General features: G+C 45.3%; 1 protein-coding gene across 8 annotated transcripts in view; it reads right to left on the reverse strand.

Moving 5' to 3' along the window:
- Nucleotides 1-1,881: 1,881 nt before the first annotated feature.
- LOC133374993 (SLAM family member 5-like) overlaps nucleotides 1,882-22,082 on the reverse strand; it is a 48,026-nt gene continuing 27,825 nt past the window's right edge. For 6 of the 8 annotated variants that reach the window (XM_061606408.1, XM_061606407.1, XM_061606409.1 and 3 more), the window contains 5 exons: nucleotides 14,376-14,428; nucleotides 11,864-11,956; nucleotides 8,640-8,741; nucleotides 4,958-5,064; nucleotides 1,882-2,759 (listed from right to left, as the gene is read on the reverse strand). In XM_061606408.1, the coding sequence (XP_061462392.1) occupies nucleotides 4,978-5,064; nucleotides 8,640-8,741; nucleotides 11,864-11,956; nucleotides 14,376-14,428 (335 nt within the window). In that variant the 3' untranslated portion in view covers nucleotides 1,882-2,759; nucleotides 4,958-4,977. Of the gene's footprint in view, nucleotides 2,760-4,957; nucleotides 5,065-8,639; nucleotides 8,742-11,863; nucleotides 11,957-14,375; nucleotides 14,429-18,070; nucleotides 20,980-22,082 lie in introns of those variants that run through there. The other 2 variants (XM_061606410.1, XM_061606413.1) reach the window with 2 other exon arrangements.

Genomic DNA, 22,082 nt, shown 5'->3' on the forward strand with positions numbered 1-22,082 from the left:
CCCAAAAAAAATCAGCCTCCAGGAAGTTTGAGTGGCAATATAAACACATGAAGCTGCTCCCTTAGAATGAACTAGTTCAATCAACGTAGTTCACTGAATCAGTGCAAAAATCTCTGAACTATACCTGGAAGTAGTTCCCATAATTGCCAGGCGAACTGAATGCGAAATAAGTTCATTTGGGGATAAAACTGTGAACAATTTCTAGTTCATCTTCAAGTTCATCGCCTTATATGTTGTTTAACTCTTTAGAACAGAGGTCCGTGAAGACCTTCAGTGCCACCCCTGGCAGATGGCCCTGACTCTGAGCATTATTTTTTTTTTAAAGTAAGTCTGTAGCCCTCCTAGCAAGAACGTTATGGAGCAAAAAGTGCAGGTACTCTTCCAAGCCATTTCTGTGCAACAAGGCAGCCTGGCTGGTCCACACTGTCAATGCTGTAGTCAATGAGTGGAGTCAGAGCTGTGATTAGTTAGTGAGGTTTTTGGACCATGGGCAATAGGAATCCCTGGGGCCTTAAAAAAGCTGTTGTTTCCCCCTTTAGTGTACTTTTCCTGCTTCTGTCTTTTGCCCCCTTGGTATCTCCATGGTTTGCCCTTCCTTTTCCCCTAACAACTAGAGGATGCAGCTTCCCTGTAAGTGGGTTCACCTGAGATCAGGTAGGCCCTAGAACAGCCTTTTCCAGCTAGTGGGCACCAGGTTGCTAGACCACAACTCCCATCAGCCTCAGCCAGCATTGCCAATGGTCAGGAGAGATGGGAATTGTGGTCCAACAACATCTGACGGTCCACTAGTTGGGAAACGCTGCAGTTGGGCAGTTTTAGTCCACACTGGGTTTTAGTCCAAACGTTCAAGGAGCTATCTAGAGTGCTGAAACCACATTGAAAGTTTGGACTAAAACCTGGAGCAGATTCCACTACCCTACTGATGTGGAGCCACAAGTGGCCGCTGCCTGCCTGGACTATGCCACTGCCTCTGACTGAACTGGCCCTCCTCTCTCTCCCACCCCCAGCTTTCCCAGGTTTTTTTTAGAGTCTGCTGTTTCACCCAAAGACAGCTGTGTCGGGATGGTGACTCTGCCCATTTTGGTTTCTCTCTGTTTTTCACTTGTCCATTCTTAAGTTCACTTCCCTGCATTCCCATCTCAGTTTGCAATTTTTTAAAAAAGTCCTCATGAAAATTCTTTAGCATTTTAGTGACACTTTATATTCAATTTGGCCTAATATACACATTTTTAGAGAGCCAGTGTGGTGTCATGGTTAAGGTGTTGGACTACGACCTGGGAGACCAGGGTTCAAATCCCCACAGAGCCATGAAGGTCACTGGGTGACCTTGGGCCAGTCATTGCCTCTCAGCCTCATAAAAACCCTATTCATAAGTCGGAATCGACTTGAAGGCAGTACATTGACACTATTTTACACATTTTTGGCAAAGCAATTTCCCCTAACATAATGCAGTTTTGTATGGTGTTTTTGACAATATATACGTTTTTATGCACTACCCTTTGTCCCAAAATAGGCATTGTTGTACACATTACTTGACCAGAGAGCTGCACTGCAAAATTCGGACATGTGCAAATTGTGAAGGATGGCTGTGTTTTGGCTTATGTATTGTTTGAGAAAGTGCAGATTAGGTAAGTTTGCCTTTAAATGAAAACTGAATCAAATCTCTCCCCCGTCCCTACCTCTGTGTCTGCTGCGCACCTCACAGAGATATTCAGGCCTTCCCTGGCCTCCCAATGACTCTGGATGGCATGGCGGGCCCAATCCACTCACACTGCAGTAATGGAGTGACCAGCAGACATGGAAGAGCAATGGGGCTGAGAAGGATGGACCAGGAAAGGAAAGAATTCACTGTGCAGGAGAATGATGGATGAATGATGGATGGAAAAGGAATACTTATTTATGTTTATTTATGTTATGTTATTTACTTATTTATGTTAAATAGTTGTGTCCTGCTTTTTCACCGTAAGATCTCCAAGACAACTTACAAACCAAAGCATTGCAGACATTCATTTATATTCATACTACACACACACCCAAAATCTAGAATGGCCATAAACTGCCGAGATACAAGAAAATCAATCAAAATCCATCAAAAGACGAACGTGAGCAAAAGCGAGCTAAAAAGAGAGGAGGGCTCGCCCCATCTCCTTGGCCAGAAAAGGCGCGAGCGAGATGTCTCATGGGGTGTGGGTGATCCGCACCGATGCCAGCAGTAGGGGCGCCTCAAAGCCCTCCTCCTCCTCACCGTCTTCTGCCTTTGGGCTGGAATCTGGGTTGCTGGATAGAGGCTATGCGGGCTCTTACTCAGCCATGCTGAAAGTGGCCCAAATGTTATTGCTGCTGATTGGGTTCATCTGCATAAGATCTTCACGGTGGATAGATCACAGTACATACACCTACTTCGAAATTATCTCCATGTATGACTTAGTTATGATTCTAATTTTCTACATTGTCTATGTCTTCAGAATTTACCGAATGCTGGCCTGCATCAACTGGCCACTTGCAGTCCTTTCTTGGGAACTTCTGGATTGGCAGGATTCCCTTGACTCCATACTGTACCAGGGCCTTTGAAATGTGATGGACTCTGCAATCTGCATTTGTAGCTGGAGCGGATGCATGTGTGTTGGCTGAGCTGCTTGACTGCCATGGCGATCCAATTTAGCTGTCAGCTTGTAATATGATTTATTCTATATCAACAAAGAAATGGAGGGGGTATGTCATGTGACTTGATTCCTTGGTCCAAAAGGAGCTGAGGTCCCCTGAGAAAAGTACAGAAACCAATGCAGGTTAAAAACAGATGATGCTCAGTTTTGACTAGGGTTATTTCAAATATCTATGTATTTTCACATCCACTGCATATTCCCTACTGCAAATAAAGGTCCAGAATAGGCAGGAGATTTACCAACAGGATATACATGGGCAGAGAGCATCAGCTGGGTGTGCAAGGGATGCTCCAGTAAGTACGGGCCACCAGCCTGGATGGCTTTAGAAGTGAATAAGACAAATTCATGGAGGACAAGGCTATCAATGGCTACTAGCCATGATGGCTTTGTTCTACCCGCTATGGGAAGCCTGTAGGCACCTTTGCTTTTGGTCACATCCAAGCTACACATTTAAGGCACTCTTGTGTGTGCTTTTTTTATTAAAACATTTATAATCTGCACTTTTCATAAAAGTCTATCAAGGCTGTAACAAAAGTTATAATAAAATCACCAAAAGCATTAAAAACATCAATAAATCATCAATAAATACTGATGGTTAAAAAGTGAAATTCATATTGCCAAGGCCTCTCTAAACAATACTGTTTTCACAAGAAAAATTACACCACCTTAACCGTCATGGCTTACCCCAAAGTATCCTGGGAGCTGTAGTTTACCCCTTATAGAGCTATAATTCCCAGCACTCTTAACAAACTACACTTCCGATCCTTTGGGGGAAATGGAATAAGAGCGCTTTAAACATAAGAAGCTGCCGTATACTGAGTCAGACCATTGGTCCATCTAGCTCAATATTGTCTACACTGACTGGCAGTGGCTCTCCAGGGGTTCAGACGAGGGACATTCCCAGGGCTTCCTGGCAGCGGCGTCTGGGGGCTCATCCGCTCTGGGTTTTAGACTGAACTTTCACAGGACTGTCAAAGAGCTGAACCTATTGTAGGAATAGGTTTCGGCACATTGGACAGCTCCTTGAAAGTTCGTATTAAAACCCAGAGTGGATTCCACTGCCCCACTGACACGGAGCCACTAGATGCCACTGCTTCCTGGCGACGCCAGGGATTGTACCTGGGACCTTCTGCCTGCAAAGGAGGTGCTGTACCCCTCAGCGATGGCCCTTGCACCAAGCTCAGTGGCAGAGCTTTGCTTTAAATGTAGGGTGTGGATGTGACCTCTGCTGGGTTTCCCCCCCCATCTCATTGCATATAAAAAACAAAATTGAAAAATGGTTGTGCATGCCGATCTCCCAAGAAAGCAAAGGCAAAGAGAAGATGCCACCGATGGTGTCCCAAAGCCAGAGTTTGCCCTGAGCCCTTCAAACACGACTTCTCTTCTGTGAGAAGATCAGACATTGGGGAGAGGGGGGCAGGGCAGAATGTTGTCTGAATGATGCAGCCATGGGAGGTGGGATGCTGGCTGGGACGGTGCTGACTGCGTGGGGAAGAGCTATGCCAGGTTTTCCCTATCTTGGCGCCATCTAGATTATTTGGATTACAATTCCCATCCTCCCTGGCCATTGTGATGCCTGGGGCTGATGGAAGCTGCAGTCTAAAATGCCTGGGCAGCCCCAAGCTGAGGAATTCACTATTCAAAGGCAGCTCCCAGCCCCAAGGAACAGCATCATGATGACCAAAGCATCTCCTATGTGGGTATCTCTCAGTGTTGGGAGACTTTCACCCAGTGGATCCAATTAGGCCTCCTAGACCTCTCAATTTGGCTTACGTGGTATTTTGGCCAAAGGGGACTTGCAGGCACCGCTGATCAACAGCACCTGCAAAGCCCCAGGCATGGAGCTTTGCAAGCCCCAACAGTAAGCTGAATGGCAGGATTTGCATAATGTGGTGGTGTCGCGGAGCTTTGCAAGCCTCAACAATGAGCTGATCACCGGGGTTTGCAAAGCGTAGCGCCTTTGTCCCCATGATTTGATTTCAAACTATGCAGACAAAACAGGTCACCTTGCGTCATTGTGAAATCAGGTGGTTGACAGGTGGGGGCCCCCACCAACCTGTCAAACCTGGCAGGGGTCAGGGAGATAAGAATCCAACCCATTGGCCAGATCTGGTTCCCTACCCCTGCTATATCTGAAGAACATCCCTCCCCCCTCTCTGTGGCCACTTCAGTCCAACATGGGCTCAAAGAACACCTGATCTGTTTACTTATCCTCATGACTGAATATGACAGGTCTAAATAGTTGCATTTATTTCCTGCTCTGCTTTCGGAGACAGTGAGCAGATACCAGATACCTTTGCCACCCAGTGGGCCGCTAAAGAATTTTGTTGTATTCCTTGACTTTTGGAGGTTTTGGGTTTTTCACCGTCTCGTAGACTGTCTTGGAGTTTTGGTCCTCGCTCTGCAACAGAAAACAAGGGCATGCCCACAGATGAGACATCGTTGTGCAGAGGCTCCAGATCTATCCTGGGAGAGAAGAAACTGGAGTCTGTTTGCAGAATGGGCACAAATTTAGCAATGCACCTCAGAACGTCAGAAGGGCTCTGATGGTTAAAGCCAAGGTGGGCCTGCCTAGTCCACGCCAGCATCCTCTTTACCACAGCAGTGCCTCCTGGTGGGGTAGCAGCAAATTCAGAAGTGCAGGATCCCTTCATGATATTCACAGCCATGCCCCATTCGGAGACTGTACAACCTTCTAAGATTATAGAATCATCTGGCCAGGCTTGGATGCTGCTTTCTGCTTCTCTGTCACTGTCACCATTTGACTGTTTTTTCTCATCATCAGAGATATTGCCTGAATAACTTAATTCAGCGACTACACATTTGTCTCCTGCTGGTGCCAAACTGCTTGATGATGAACATCGGATGCTCTCATTAGGATTCACTGCCTCTTCTTCTGCAGTTACAGAATTCTCACTCTCTACAACTTGGCTTTTTGAAGAAGGAACTAAAAGGAACTCCTTTCACTCTGACAGGCTCCAATCAGCAGGAAAGGATAAGGAAGCATGTTAGAAGTCTCTTCTTAGTGGCTAACACACTCCCCTTTCATGCTGATTGGCTTATAGGACACTGGAGGTATAGGGAACCTGCTGGGACCTGGCTCCCCAAAAGGTAAGGGGGTCTAAGGCCACCACCCCGAGATCCTGGATGACCACACCATTGCTACCTCCAAAAAGGCTGTCCTAAGGCTGTCTTTTAGATTGTCCTAAGTGGCTACCCACTCCCAGAAACTGGTATTCAAGGGTAGACTGCCTCAGAATATGGGGATTTCACTGAGACATCAAGACTGAGCCACTGATCAACCTCTTCTTCCTCCCTGAAATTTGACTGATCCCCTTTCAAAGGCATCTAAGAACCAAAAAAAAAAAAAAAGAATTCGGTTATTCATTTAGCAATTGTGTGAATGTTTGGGGAAAAAAATGAGAAGATTTAGGGGTGTGGGGTTCAGAACAGTGGCATGGATGACGGGGGCTTTATCTCTTTACCCATGCCATGGTCCTGATCTGAGTTCCCTAGATAGCTGTGATTTGCATGGGGGGGGAACTGGAGTGGCAGAGGCAAAGGGCTCTCCCCCATGTCACAGTCCAGATCAGGAGACCTCATGGCTGCTCTTGGCTTTTGACACTTTCACATCATACATTTAAAGTACATTTAACATACATTTAAAGCACATGGATTTCCCCAAAGAGTTCTGGCAACTGTCGTTTACCCCTCACAGAGCTATAGGTCCCAGCACCTTTAACAAATTACAGTTCCCAGGATTCTTTTGGGGGTAGAGACATGTGCTTTACAAGTATGTTAAAAAGGTAAAGGTGTCCCCGCACTTGTAGTGCGAGTCGTTTCCGACTCTTAGGGCGACGTCTTACGACGTTTACTAGGCAGACCGTATATATGGGGTGGGATTGCCATTTCCTTTCCCGGCCTTTCTTTACCCCCCAGCATATGCCGGGTACTCATTTTACCGACCACGGATGGATGGAAGGCTGAGTGGACCTCGACCCCTTTTACCAGAGATTCGACTTCCTCCTTCCGTTGGAATCGAACTCCGGCCGTGAGCAGAGCTCTGGCTGCGTTACTGCCACTTACCACTCTGCGCCACAGAGGAAGTATGTTAAATGGGGTTTATCATCATCATCATCATCATCATCACGGCCACACTGCCCTGAACACGCCGGATCTCGTCAGGTCTCAGAAGCTAAGCAGGGTCAGGCCTGGTTAGTGTTTGAATGCAAGACCGCCTGGGGATACCAGTTGCCATAGGCTTAGACGAAGGCAATGGGAAACCACCTCTGAATACCTCTTACCATGAAAACACTATGAATATATCCAAAAAAGATTCATAGGGTCGCCATAAGTTGTAATTGACTTCAAGGCATATAACAGCAACAAATTATTATTATTATTAACAACAACAATAATAATGGTATTTCTACACTCTTCAGCAAAAAGGCTCCCAGAGTGGTTTACATAAAACAATTAAGGCTTGCAATATAGAAAACACGACACACAAGGGAAAAGAGGCAGGGACGAAAGAGGAAGCCAGCAAACTCAGGCACCGGCTGTCATAGAAACAGTTCAGGGGCAGGAGGTGCCTGATGGAGGCACTCTGTCGGCAGAGTTGATGGGATGGGCCCTGTTTTCCCACCTCTCGCACTGAGGCAGCCTGATGGGATGGCCACTGCCAGCCAGGTGACACTTGAGGGAGAGGCAGCCTGATGTAGGTGATGTATGATGTGGAAGTGACAGACGTCAAGAGCAGCCATGAGGTATCCTGATCTGGATTGAGACTGTGACATGGGTGAGAGCCCTCTGACTCTGCTGTGACCTTTAAAAAATTGTTTCGGCCCTCAGCAGGTGACCATCACACTTTTATCTTGCAGCAGAAAGTTCCATGAACTAATCTTGTGTCATGTGAAGAAGTCCTTTCTTTTATCTGTTCTAAATCTCCTGCTTGAGGTTTCTGCTTGACCTCCAAATTCTAGTATTGTGGAGAAGGTGCAAAACTCCTTTCTGACCCCTTTCTCTTCATCATGCTTAATTTCATAAACCTTTAACATGTCCCCTCCTTTACTCACCTTTTCTCTAAACTAAGTAGCCCCTTTCCTCATCGGTCAGCCTCTGATCATTTCTCAGAGATGAAATGTAATGTCCTTTTTGAGATGGGGAGACTAGAACTGGATGCACTACCTCAAATGTGGCCACAACATTGATCAGTCTTCCCCAACTTAATGGCCTCCAGATATTTTGGACTACAACTCCCATCAGCTTCAGCAACATATAGCCATCCTGGCTGGGACTGATGAGAGTTGTAGTCCAAAACATCTGGAGGGCACCAGCTTGGGGAAGACTGCCAGAGATGGTGAGCTGAGCCTCACAGATACAGAAAGAGAAGGTTGTGTGGAGATCCAGAGTTTAACACCAGGATAATTAGAAGCTGATGCTGCAAGACTCCCTGTCTGGATATATCCAAAGAGGGTACTGGTAATATAATCTCAAAAAACAGAGAAGCAGAGGGGAAATTATGCAACCCATGCAAAAACGCAAGTTGAGAAGATGTGCATGATTTCTTGTACATTGTGTAAGTTTGTTTTTACCACTTTACACAACCTTGCTAGTCATGGGGAGGGGCAAAGTGATTGTGAATTTCACTCTGACCATGGGGATCTTGCTCAGGATCGTCTCCCAACAACTGAGAGGCATTTTTTCAGCCTTTGGATGTGCAGGAAACCAACACATTCATTTCAATTAAAGAAACCAAGACTGCTAGGAAAGGGAATTTAGCAGCCAAGAGCGCATTCTGTGCTGGGTCTGACTTTTTTCACACCTGCAAGTGCAACTCACACTTTCTGATCCCACCACCTTTGAGTACAACTTTCCACATCATGAGACTTCAGTGGTATCTAACGGATCTTTAATGGGGCCTGCTCTAACCACTAACACCAGCTAAGAAAACTTGCTAAAAAAAATGGCACATGCCTCTTGTGAATTGGTGATCTCCGAGTAAATTGTTTTCTCACTGTTTTCTCTGGCTCCCCGGCCTTCCCTCCGCATCTTCTCATCACCTGTTTGCAAAAGATTCTGGAAAAGAGAAGAGACAAATCCACTATCATCAAATGGGAGAGGACAAGGCATTCTGCAACTGAAACCTTGTTGGAAAACCCAGCTATTAATTGCCATGCATCGGAAATCAGTATCCTGTCAAAGAGGGATCTATCTGGCTTCTTAAGGCAATGTTTATTTAACATTGAGTCCCCAGATGAGTCCGCTCTGAATTCTTCTGAAATAGAGCGGGTTATAAATATATTAAATAAATATTAAATAAATAGATGTTGTTGGACTACAACTCCCATCATCCCTGACCGTTGACAAAGCAGACTGGGAATAATGGGAGTTGTAGTCCAATAACATCTGGGAACCCAAAGTTGAAGAACCCTGCAACTGCAAAGAACTAAATATTATTTTGTAGAGGGGATAGCATTCCAGATGTAGTGGACTACAACTCCCATCAGCCCCAGCCAGCATGGCTAATGATCAGAGATTTATTTATTTATTAATTAAATTTCTATCCCACCCTTCCTCCCAGTAGGACCCCAGGGTGGCAAAATGATGGAAGTTGTAGTCTACAACATCTGGAAGGAATCACATTGGCCATCCCTGCCTTACGGGATTACAAGGAAGTGGGTATGGCCCAATATGCAGCTTATTTTCCCTCTCACATTTTTTTATTAGCATGCTGTTGAATCAAGCTGAAACATTATTACTAATAATCAGTGGTTGCTAATAATGCTTATACTGTTATTAGCCATTACTTCTAATGTCAAGCAGTTACACGCAATTTGCAGAAATAACTTACCTTTCTTGGGAATTCTGCAGCTAGCGAAGAGGCAAGTTTTTTTCCAGGGGAGTTTCATGTAGGACAGGAAGCATGCGGCACTCACGCTTCCTGTCCCTTGCACATCATGGGGAAGGCCCACAGCTCAGTGATAGAGCAGCTGCTTTGCATGCAGAAGGTCCTAGTGTCGATCTACAGCATCTCCAGATAGGGCAGGGAATGTCCCCTGCTTGAAACTCTAGAGAGCCGCTGCCAGTCAGTGTATGCAGTACTGAGCCAAATGTAGCAGCGGTGTGACTTAGAATCATAGCATCATAGAATAGTAGAGTTGGAAGGGGCCTATAAGGCTATCAAGTCCAACCCCCTGCTGAATGCAGGAATCCAAATCAAAGCTGCCTCTTGAATCCCTCCAGAGTTGGAGAGCCCACTACCTCTCTAGGTAATACGTTCCATTGTCGTATGGCTCTAACAGGGGTTTTTCCTGATGTCCAGTCGAAATCTGGCTTCCTGCAACTTGAGCCCAGTATTCTGTGTCCTGCACTCAGGGATGATCGAGCCTGGCCCTCCTCTGTGTGGCAACCTTTCATGTCCTTGAAGAGTGCTGCTATCCTATCTCCCCTCAGTCTTCTCTTCTCAAGGCTAAACATGCCCAGTTCTTTCAGTCTCTCCTCATAGGGCTTTGTTTCCAGTCTCCTGAACATCCTGTCCTCTTTGCTCTCCTCCGAATCTGTTCCAGTTTGTCTGCATCCTTCTTGAAGTGCGGAGACCAGAACTGGACACAGTACTCAAGATGAGGCCTAACCAGTGCTGAACTAATACTTCACGTGATTTGAAAACTATACTTCCATTAATGCAGCCTAATATAGCATTTGCCTTTTTTGCAGCCACATCACACTGTTGGCTCATATTCAGCTTGTGATCAATGACTATTCCAAGATCCTTCTCACATGTCGTACTGCTGAGCCAAGTATCCCCCATCTTATAACTGTGCATTTGGTTTCTTTTTCCTAAGTGTAGAACTTTGCATTTATCCCTGTTGAATTTCATTCTGTTGTTTTCAGCCCAATGCTCCAGCCTATCATTTTTTGATCGGGTAACCTCCCTGGAAGATTGTGGGAGTGCTGAGGACATACTATATTTTGACTTCAGCAACGCTTTTGACAAAGTGCCCCGTGATACTCTGATTAGCAAGCTAGCTAAATGTGGGCTGGATGGAGCAAATATCAGGTGGATCCACAGTTAGCTACAGAATCATACTTAAAGAATGCTTATCAATGGTTCCTTCTCAAACTGGGGGGAGGTAACAAGTGGGGTACTGCAGGGTTCAGTTCTGGGTCCAGTGCTCTTCAACATTTTTATTAATGACTTGGATGAGGAGGTGAAGAGAATGCTTATCGAATTTACAGATGATACATCTGTAACACCTAGGAAGACAGAAACAAAATTCAAAAGGATCTTGCTAGGCTGGAGGATTGGGCTGAAAACAACAGAATGAAATTTAACAGGGATAAGTGCAAAGTTCTACACCTAGGAAAAAGAAACCAACTGCAGTTATAAGATGGGGGATACTTGGCTCAGCAATGCTACATGTGAGAAGGATCTTGGGATTGTTGTGGATCATGCTGAATATGAGCCAACAGTGTGATGTGGCTGCAAAAAAGGCAAATGCTATTTTAGGCTGCATTAACAGAAGTATAGTTTCCAAATCACATGATTTCCCTCTATTCAGCACTAGTTAGGCATCGTCTTGAGTACTGGGTCCAGTTGTGGACACCGCACTTTAAGAAGGATGCAGACCAACTGGAAAGAGTTCAGAGAATGGCAGCAAGGATGATCAGGGGACTGGAAACAAAGCCCTGTAAGGAGACTGAAAGCACTGGACATGTTTAACCTTGAGAAGAGAAGACTGAGGGGAGATATGAGTGCACTCTTCAAGTACTTGAAAGGTTGTCACACAGAGAAGGACCAGGATCTCTTCTTGATCGTCCCAGAGTGCAGGACATGGAATAATAGGCTCAAGTTGCAGGAAGCCAGATTTCGACTGGACATCAGGAAAAACATCCTGTTAGAATGGTATGACAATGGAACCAATGACCTAAGAAGGTGGTGGGCTCTCCAACACTGGAGGCATTCAAGAGGCAGCTGGACAGCCACCTGTCAGGGATGCTTTAATTTGGATTCCTGCATTGAATATGGGGTTGGACTCAATGGCCTTATATGCCCCTTCCAACTCTACTGTTCTATGATTCTAACTTGAACGAGAACTAGTTGCTCTTCAAAATGCTCTGGTTTTCTGTTTCAATATTTTTCCCAGGTCTGAAGCTCCATTTTTCTAATGTAAACCAAACAGAATCTAGCCATTGCCTACCTGTTTAGGGTGTTGAACAGTGGTATAGATTGTTGGGGGCATTTTCTTTTTAGCATTTGGTCCTCTCTGCGGTGGGGTTTTCAATTGAGAATTCTGAGAGCAGGAAAGAAAGCCATAAGATTTACTGGTGCCTGTGACCCTTTCAGTCATTCTGTGTTGGAAGAAGGGAGCAGGATTGAGCAGAGGGGTTTGACTTGATGGTCTCACAGGCCCCTTCCAACTCTACTATTCTGTGCTTCTAGGATGCCAGGGATAGGTACGGCATCTGTCCATTGTTACAATAGTGTTACCACCATTGCAGTACCTTGGGGTAAATCATCCCTAAAATATCTATATGAACTGACATCTGTTGTATTTTTTAAGAGCCCTGTGAATGTTTCCAGGTTTCAAAATACATTAATGGGGTACCCAAAGAGGTCACCATTTCCTGTTTTGTCTCTGTGATCCTTGGGGATCATGCCATGACTTCTGAGATTATAAAGCCGTGAGTGTGACCAGAAACATAAAGAAAAGGTTGTATCTAATGTTAGTCCTACTCAGTGTAGATGCAGTTAATGAACATGACTTACTTAGGTCTATTATTTTCAATAGGTCTACTGTGAGTAGGATTTAGCTGGGTACAATCTATGGCAAGGCCACACATGATAAAAGGACATGGGGATATTTGTTGAGTTTTTGGTGACTGAAATACGGCATTACTGGAAACTCTCGAGTCAAGTGGCTTTGTTGCAAAGGGCACGGGATGTTTAAAAACCTTGTTTCTGGGAGGGGAAAAGTAATATTAGAAAAGAAGCTTTGTACACTTCTGACATTTTAAGATGACAGATTTCATCTTTAGTTGTTTTTTAAAAGCTGTAATTCTTGTGAAATAGAAACTAACACATACCCCCCTTGGGAAAGCAAAAATACTTTTGAGAGACCAGCTGCACCCTGTTTCCACCGTCGCCTCTGCGATCAAATAAGATCAAATAAAAGTGACTTTTTCAACAACTCAATCTGGATGCCAACAAAGATTTGTGTGTGCGTCTCGTCTCATTGACCGCCCTTCATTTATGGCCCTCTCCAGAGACGCACTGAAGTCCACGCTTGAGACCTCCACGTTTGGGCAGGCTTTCAGGCCTCAAGGCTAACCCAACAGAGGGTGTGGGAATGTCACTGGCATTTGACTATGATCACCTTTGACTCAGTTGTGTTTATGACCGATTTGGTTTTGAAATCATGTCTCCAGTGTGAATGTCATCGCAGGCATAATTACTATTCATGGAGATGGGGGATGATGGTGTCTAAACAAGTGATGGGCAGGACCAGGACATGGGTCCCGAGCAGGGCAAGCTCCAGGCATGACTGGGCGCTTGGACTGCCTCAGGCTTGGGTCATCATGCTCCCCAACACCCCCTCCCAATGCAGGCAGCATGGGCTTAAACAGGCCATGTCACCACGTCAGTGCACTAGTGAGCTGTGTGTGTATGCCTGCCATCATCCAAGATGGCGGTTGTGGCATCAACCCCTTAGGGACACTCCTGCCACCATCTTGGCTGATGCAGCAACATGGGAGGTAGGTGGGTTGGGCTGGCCTCTTTAAACACACTCCGCCTGAATGGGGGGTGTTGCCTGGGAGGGTGGAGCTTCCACTCTGCAATCTGTGGCAGCATCAGTTCGCTGGGCATGATTTGCCCAATGACCTGATGTTGGTGTGGTTTGCAGAGTGGGAGTCCACCCTCCCAACCTAAGGAGGGACCCTTCTGGGCCACAGGGTCCCTCGGCCAGTGCCCAACTTGGCCGCCCACCAGCACTGGACCTGCCACTGAGATGCTGTAGGGTAGATCAGCCTTTGGTACCCTGGTGCCACCAGACGTTTGGGACTACAATTCCCATTATATACATCCGGCACATCTGGAAAGCACCACGTTGGGAAAGAATGACATCAATAAGACTGCGCTTAATGAGCCAAGGGTCCGTCTGACTCTGCTTTAGACACCTTCCTCTGAACATTAGACTGCTACTAGTGAAAGTGCTTCTGAGGATGAGGGGGGAATTCAATTCAGCTTGCATTTAAAGGCAAATCTATCAAATTCGCAGTTTTTGAAACAATATGCAAACGGAAACACAGCTAGTCTTCAAAATGTGCACTTCTTTGAGTTTTGCAATGCACTCTCCAGGCAAGTAACGTGTACAGAAATGCATATACTAGTACAAGGTATGCATCTAAATGCATATATTAGTGAAAATAACAAACGTGGATTGTATTAGGGAAAACAGCTTACAAAAATGTATATATTAGTCAAAACTGCACACAAAAATATTAAATATTAAATTTATATTAAATTCACACAAAAATATTAATTTTCATGCACAGTTTTTAATAGCAAATTGCTGCTAAGATGTGGCGAACTGAATTTAAGATTGATTAAATGAAAAACTCAGAGAAAAGAAATGGGTAGGTTTGCCCATCCCTCCTTTTAATGCTATCTTTTTGCGTGGAAGATGCTTCAGTGGACTCATTGGAACTTACCTCGGGAAGATTTTCAACTTGGGCATAAATAGTCTTGCACGATTCTTCGGGCTCTGCAAAGAGAAATCATGTAAATTAACTGAGTGGGCCTCCATCCCATTCAGAGATATTTTCATTAAGGTTATTATAAGGCACGGTTCCTTTCAAAGCAAGGGTGCTTACAAAATCTAGTTACTGCAATAATTGGATTCCTACTTTCTGGCCAGATTTGTTTTCAGTCCTCTGAATGAAAGAGGATAGATCTATCTAAAGAGACAATCCTTTTCTTTTGTTGGACAACCCCCACCAATGAATTCTGGGTTTTCCAAGGACACACTGATTATTGATTAATGTGTTGATTATTCATTGGAAAATGTGTGTTAAAATGTCTCTATTTTAAAAATAGTGTTAAGTGCAGGAAACAGGAGCGCAGGAGAAGCATTAAGAAGCAGATGAGTCTTTGCAAAAATGATTATGTTATGCAAATATAAGTAGAAACAGACAATCAGTAGTTTGTACCTTAATCATATATCTTTTTATTTCATACACAGCACATGCACACAATCACAAAACAGGAAAGGCAGGAATGCAAAATCCTCCATAGGGGAAAATACACATGATTGTTCATACTGTAGATATAAACAGGGGCATAGTTGTCCAGGGTCGCAGGGGGTCGTAGACCCATTACTTTTTTGGGAGCAGGGTCACAGCCAGGTCCCTGTGAATGAGCCAAGCAGCATGAAAAGGAAGCATGTCAATTGTTGATAAGATTTCATGCTGATTGGAGCCAATCAAAGTGAAAAGAGCAGAGTCAGCCACTGAGAAGATGCTTCTCAGTAGCTAACACACAGCCTTCCCTTTCATGCTGCTTGACTCCTAGGGGCATTTGTTGTGGTGGAGTGTGGGCTTGGAAGATGACAGGGAGAGCAAGGGAGATCAGGAAAAGTGGAAAGGGGGTGTAGCTGTGAGGGGGCATGGCTGGGACCATCATGGAAGGACCCTGCACTTCTGAACTTGCCACTACGCTACTGGATATAAACCAGTTTTAAATCCTCTTTAAAGAATTCTGGGAATGGTAGTTCCAGTGAAAGGCCAGACATCTCTGACAAAAGACTCCTCAGCACCCTTCAAAACTACAGGTCCCAACAGAGTTTTATGAAAGAATCCAAAGCAGTTTAAACCAACTTTAAATGCCTTTAAATTTATAGTGGACGTAATAGATATCTTGTTCTAGAACTCACAAGCACATTTGCAGCAGTTAGTTGCTTATTGCCATGAAAAGATAGATAAAAGATTCAACCGTTTCAGACTAGTAGCTTTAGGGTTTAAGCTTCCAGTGCAAAAATTCACAGCTTTCAGCCAAAAAGTCCAGCAGAAATTGACTTTTTTTTCTGCCCCCCAATACAAAACTCATGTTCTTAGTAAAACAGTGTTTTCGATTATTCTTTTTGTACAGATTTGAGAAGCTGGTCTTTTCTTCTTATGAAGTCTCGGTACATTTCACGTTAATTTCTACTTTTGTTCATCAAGCATTTGTTTCAACTTCTGCTTTTGTTCAGAGTCTTCTGAATTCACCCCAGTTTCCATTCCTCCCCCTCCTCCTTCCCAACAGGGCATCCATCTCCACTGGCAGCAGTCACTTGATGGATGTCCAGCCCCACCACCCTCACACCGGGATTCTGTTCCTGGAAAGTAGGTGTTGCCTTTCCATCCCTACCTGTCTTTTATTCAAGCTGTACAGATGACAAAAGGAAATGGCTATGAAAGGGAGCAGGTGTTGGAAGTGCTGGGGTGCAACTCAGCTTGCACTGAAGGCTGATGGGTCTGCATGGGAAAGACAGAGGAGACTCCATGTTTCCTAGACTGTCCTTCCTCTTCTAATCGGTGTTGATCTTCCTTCCAGTGCTAGACTGACACTCTTAGGGTTACTGACCTCACCTCCTACTGCCCCCCCCTCCACTCCTCCCTTGGAGAGGAGAAGTTTTGGGATTTCTCTTCTCTTGAGATGCAGGAGCAAGCAAGCCTTCTTCATCAGTAACTGAAGCCTTCTTGCATCCCCAACCTGGTTAACCAGAACTAGGGATCTTTCCCATTAAACATGTATTTCCTTTAATTAATGTCAATTTATTGTTTTCCTAAAGCCAGGGTCTCATGGTAGAGGCACACTAACTGTTGTGCAGGATCCAGTAACTCTCCACCTCTCTTTTCTGAAAATGGGGGCACACAATGGTAGTCAAATTCTGCCCCCTTTTACTCTAAAACCTAGGCAAATCAGCTCGAGTTTTTTTAAAAATTCAGCTTCAGACAGATTTTGCAGCTAATTGGTAGATCAACCCATTGCCCCTCCAGGTGTGGCCAATGGAAATGCTTTGCTATAGGCTCAGGCAGAGACAGTGATTGGCTCAATGCTTTGGTGTGGGTGGTCCTGAAAGGTCTGAAGTCAGCAGTGGGGAAGGCAGGTGTGTCCAGCTGAGGACAGAGTCACTTCAAGATGCAGCCAGAAAAACCATTCTCCCTGCTTTTGAAGCAACTAGAATGCCCACAGCCTCGGCGCAATCACATCTAGGGTAAAGTGTGCTCCTTCAACAGAAATCCTGTTACAGTTCAGCTTCTGTCATCATTCAACTTCAATGCTAACAAGAGGAAGAAAACATTATTTCAGGTCTCATTGTAAGGTGCTGGAGGAATTCTCACAGGGACCTATTGGACAGCACCAGTAGCATCATGGACAGCAAATCACACTAGGTTGTAACCAATTATAGTCATACTCATAGTAGGCTTAGACTCTCAGTGGGTCTAAGTTAGACCAAATAATAAAGTAAATAATAAAGTGCAACTAAAATAACACTTTTTAAACATCACCAAATTTTGTACAAGCTGGGAGGGAGGGTGATGAGAGGGATGGAAGAGTGGGTGGAGTCTAAGTAAGTTCTATTTAGGGTATACCTATTGAAATGAATGGACCTAAGTTAGGCCCCGTCTGCACTATACATTTAAAGCAGTATTATACCATTTTAGAGTGATGGCTCTCCTCCCACAAGAATTCTGGGAACTGTAGATTATCAAGGTGCTGAGAATTGGGTGTGTTTGGGGGAAGCCATGGCTCCTTAAAGTGGTATGAAACTTCCTCAGATGTATAGTGTAGATGGGCCTTAGGGTTGTCCATTAATTTCTGTGGGTTGCATTGGACATAGCAGATCATTCTGTCATCGCAAAAAGTTCTCCATGCACAATGGAACTATCCCACTCTCTCCTCCCTGCATGTCCCCTTACTCTGTTGTGTTTTCCCCCAACCCTCCAGAGCAGATTTAGGGATAGATTTAAGAGGTAGGAGGGGGAAATCCCCTTGCACCAATGCAAATCCTTTTGCTAACACAAAGATGTAATTGAATACCACCCAATGAGTCTACTCTAAGTAGAACTTAGTTGGCTCCCTCCACCCACCCAGCTTGTGACAAAGACTTATTTGTACTTGATTATTATTTTAATCCTTTCTAAGCTAAGCACTTCTTCACTGTATCATCATCATCATCATCATCTACCCCATCCTCCCTCCCAAACGAGCCCAGGGCAGAAAACAATGAAGTAGCAAAATAATATCAAAATAAATCAACATTAAAATTAAAACATTTTTAAAAAACAATAAGAAAGTTTAATAACATTTAAAAATACCGAGCACTCGTAAAAACATTTAAAAACACATAAGCACTCTTTATTTATTTATTTATTATTTGATTTATATCCCACCCTTCCTCCCAGCAGGAGCCCAGGGTGGCAAACAAAAGCACTAAAAACACATCAAAACATCATAAAAACAGACCTTAAAATACATTAAAACAAAACAACTTTAAAAATATTTTTTTAAAACTTTAAAAACATCTTTTAAAAAAAGGGTTAAAAACATTAAAAAGCAATTCCAACACAGACACAGACTGGGATAGGTCTCAGCTTAAAACGTTTGTTGAAAGAGAAAAGGCTTCAAAAGGTGCCAAAAAGATAACAGAGATGGAGCCTGCCTAATATTCAAGGGGAGGGAATTCCACAGGGTAGGTGCCGCCACACTAAAGGTCCATTTCCTACGTTGTACAGAATGGACCTCTGATAAGATGGTATCTGCAGGAGGCCCTCACCTGCAGAGTGCCATGATCAACTGGGTATATAAGGGATAAGATGGTCTTTCAGATATCCTGGTCCCATACTGTACAGGGCTTTGTACACCAAAACTAGAACCTTGGCCTTGGCCCAGTAGCAAATGGGCAGCCAGTGCAATTCTTTCAGCAGCGGGGTGACATGTTGGCGATACCCTGCCCCAGTGAGCAGTCTCACTGCTGCATTTTGCACCAGCTGCAGCTTCCAGACCAACCTCAAGGGCAGCCCCACTCAGAGCGCATTACAGTAATCCAGCCTGGAGGTTACCAGTGCATGGACAACAGTGGTCAGGCTATCCTGGTCCAGGAACGGCCACAGCTGTCTTACCAGCCGAAGCTGGTAAAAGGCACTCCTAGCCACGGAGGTCACCTGGGCCTCTAGTGAAAAAGAGGGATCCAGGAGCACCCCAGACTACGAACCTGCTCTTTCAGAGGGCATATGATTCCATCCAAAGCAGGCAACTGACCAATTATCCGAATTCGGGAACCACCAACCCACAGTGCCTCCATCTTGCTATGATTCAGACTCAGTTTATTGGCCCTCATCCAGCCCACCACCAAGTCCAGGTAGCGGCCAAGGGCTTGCAGGGCCTCTCCCAATTCAGATGCTACGGAGAAATAGAGCTGCTGACACCTCACCCCAAATCTCTTGATGACTGCTCCCCAGGGCTTCATATAGATGTTAAACAGCATGGGGGACAAGATGGTACCCTGCGGCACCCCACAGCACACCTGCCAGGGGGCCGAAAGACAGTCACCCAATGATATTCTCTGAGAGAGAACCTGGAGATAGGATCAGAACCACTGTAAAACAGTGCCTCCAATACCCAGCTCACCAAGTCGGCCCAGAAGGATACCATAGTCAATGGTATCAAAAGCCGCTGAGAGATCAAATAAGAATAACAGGGTCGCACTCCCCCTGTCCTTCTCCCGATAAAGGCAACCAAGGCCTATTTAGTCCCATAACCAGGCCTGAACCCAGACTGGGATAGGTCAAGATAATCTGTTTCATCCAAGAGTGCTTGCAGTTGCTGCGTCACAACCCTCTCAATCACCTTCCCTAAGAAGGGGGTATTTGCAACCGGTTGGTAGTTGTCACAAACCAATGGGTCCAGGGTGGGCTTGTTCAGGAGTGGTCGGATCACCGCCTCTTTCAAGGTGGCTGGAACCACTCCCTCCCACAATGATGTGTTGATCACATCCTGGATCCACTTGGTCAAACCCCCTCAGCAAGCTTTAATAAGCCAAGAAGGGCAAGGATCGAGAGGACATGTTGCTGGCCACATCATCACAAGCGCCTTGTCTATGTCATCAGGCCGCATCAAATGAAACTCAGCTCTTGTAGCCCTTCTAGGTTTAAAACAAAAAAGAAAAAGCAGGCATTTCCTTAGAAACAAAGCAGGTCAAACTTTTATTTTCCCCTCCCTTTTCCCACCTAAAAGCTTCACATGGCACAAGCCCTCAAGCACTGGAGAGCCATTTTGTGAAATGCATGCAAGAATGAATGATCCCTATAGTGCGTTCTCATGAAAATGGACTGCCTTCAAGTCAATTCTGACTTATGGCGACCCTATGAACAGGGTTTTCATGGTAAGCGGTATTCAGAGGGGGTTTCCCATTGCCTCCCTCTGAGGCTGAGAGGCAGTGACTGGCCCAAGGTCACCCAGTGAGCGTCATGGCTGTGTGAGGATTCGAACCCTGGTCTCCTAGGTCGTAGTCCAACACCTTAACCACTATGCCACACTGGCTTTCTCATAATTTATTATTATTATTATTATTTATTATATTTGTAATAAGCAGCCGAAGCTCTCTGGGTGGTTCACAACAATTAAAAACATTAACAACATATATACAAATTAATACATTTTAAAAAAAACCATTTAAAAACACATGTTGGGTCAACAAAGAAGGAGGTAGGCAGTTCTGTCAGTTCCTAGTTTTTCTGTCAGCTCTGGTGAGAGGCAAAGAGCCAATCTGCCATTTCTGAAGTGTGTGGGGGTCTGGTGCCAAGAGGGCGGTGGGGGGGGGGCAACGGTGGCAGCAGGAAATGCCAAGGGGAGCAACAATTCTTGTATGTTGTTATGTTACAATAATAGTATTTCCATGTCCCCTCTCACAACAACCTCGTGAGGTAGGTAAGCTGAGAGATCATGACTGACCCAGTGTCACCTGATGAACTAACTGAATGGTCCTAGTTCAACTAACTGGTCCTAGTTCAACACGGTGACTGACGAGGCAAACGGGAGCCCAAGCAAGTGCCACTCAACTCCCTGTGGCAGAGCAGCAGAGGGAGAAGGAAGGGGGTGTGGGGTGGGAGAGCAAAGGAGCCGGGGGGGGGAGCAGGGAGAAAGCACGGAGGTGTAAATTGCAGGGAGAGGGCATCCTGTGTCAAACGATGCCCAGCAACTTGCAGTCAGCCCTGGGGTGTGCATGCATGCAGAGTCCCTCTGGCCCCTCTCAGGGATCTGTAGAAGCACCTGCCAAGCAATTAGGAGACACATTTCAACCTGGGATTAAAGGTCTACTCGACTGATCACATCTATTCATCGTTCAAAGCCTGAAGCTGAAAAGCGCCTGATGGCGACTTTAAGAATTGTCCCATGAGACAGATCCAAGCATTACATGAACTGGCGCAAGTGTACAGAGACCAGATGCAAAAGCCTGGACCTTTTTGTAGTTGTGTCACACAAGGAATTTTAACAGGGTGCCGCTTTTCTTGCAGGCTGAATAAAAGGTGCTTCAGTCTTCTCCACAATTATTCAAGGCACCCAAGAAACCGAAGAAGAGCCTTGCTGCTGGATCCGGCCAAAGGGGGCCCATCTAGTCCAGCATCCTGTTCTCACCGGGGCCAACCAGATGCCTCAATGGGAAGCCCGCAAGCAGGACCTGAGCGTGAGAGCACTCTCCCCTCCTGCGGCTTCCAGCAAATGGGATTCAGAAACTGGAAGCATACCACCTCTGATTATGGAGGCACAGAGAGCATAGCCATCATGACTAGTAGCCATGGATAGCCTCATTCTCCATGAATTTGTCTAATCCTGTTTTAAAGCTGTCCAAGTTGGTGGCCATCCCTGACTCTTGCAAAGGCAAATTCCATAGTTTAACTATGTGCTGTGTGAAGGTGCGTTTTTCTCTTGTCTGACCTGAATCTTCCAACATTCAGCTTCACTGGATGTCCCCGAGTCCTGGGGTTATGAGAGAGGGGGAAAATGCTTTTCTCTATCCACTCTCTCCGTGCCACACGTAATTTTATACACTTCTATCCTGTCCCCTCTCGGTCACCTTTTCTCTCAACTAAAAAGCCCCCAAAGCTGCGACCTTTCCTCGTAGGGGAGTCGCTCTGTCTCCTCAATCATTTTTGGTGCCCTTTTCTGAATCTTCTCCTCCATGAATTTGTCTAACCCCCTTTTAAAGGCGAGCTTGGAAAAGTTACTTTTTTTGAACTACAACTCCCATCAGCCCCAGCCAGCATGGCCACTGGATTGGGCTGATGGGAGTTGTAGTTCAAAAAAAGTAACTTTTCCAAGCTCTGGGCATAGTGACCATCAGCACAGTGAAATGTGTAAGTTAATTGTGCATT

Source organism: Rhineura floridana, chromosome 22, assembly GCF_030035675.1.
Source record: "Rhineura floridana isolate rRhiFlo1 chromosome 22, rRhiFlo1.hap2, whole genome shotgun sequence".
Lineage (NCBI taxonomy): Eukaryota > Metazoa > Chordata > Lepidosauria > Squamata > Rhineuridae > Rhineura > Rhineura floridana.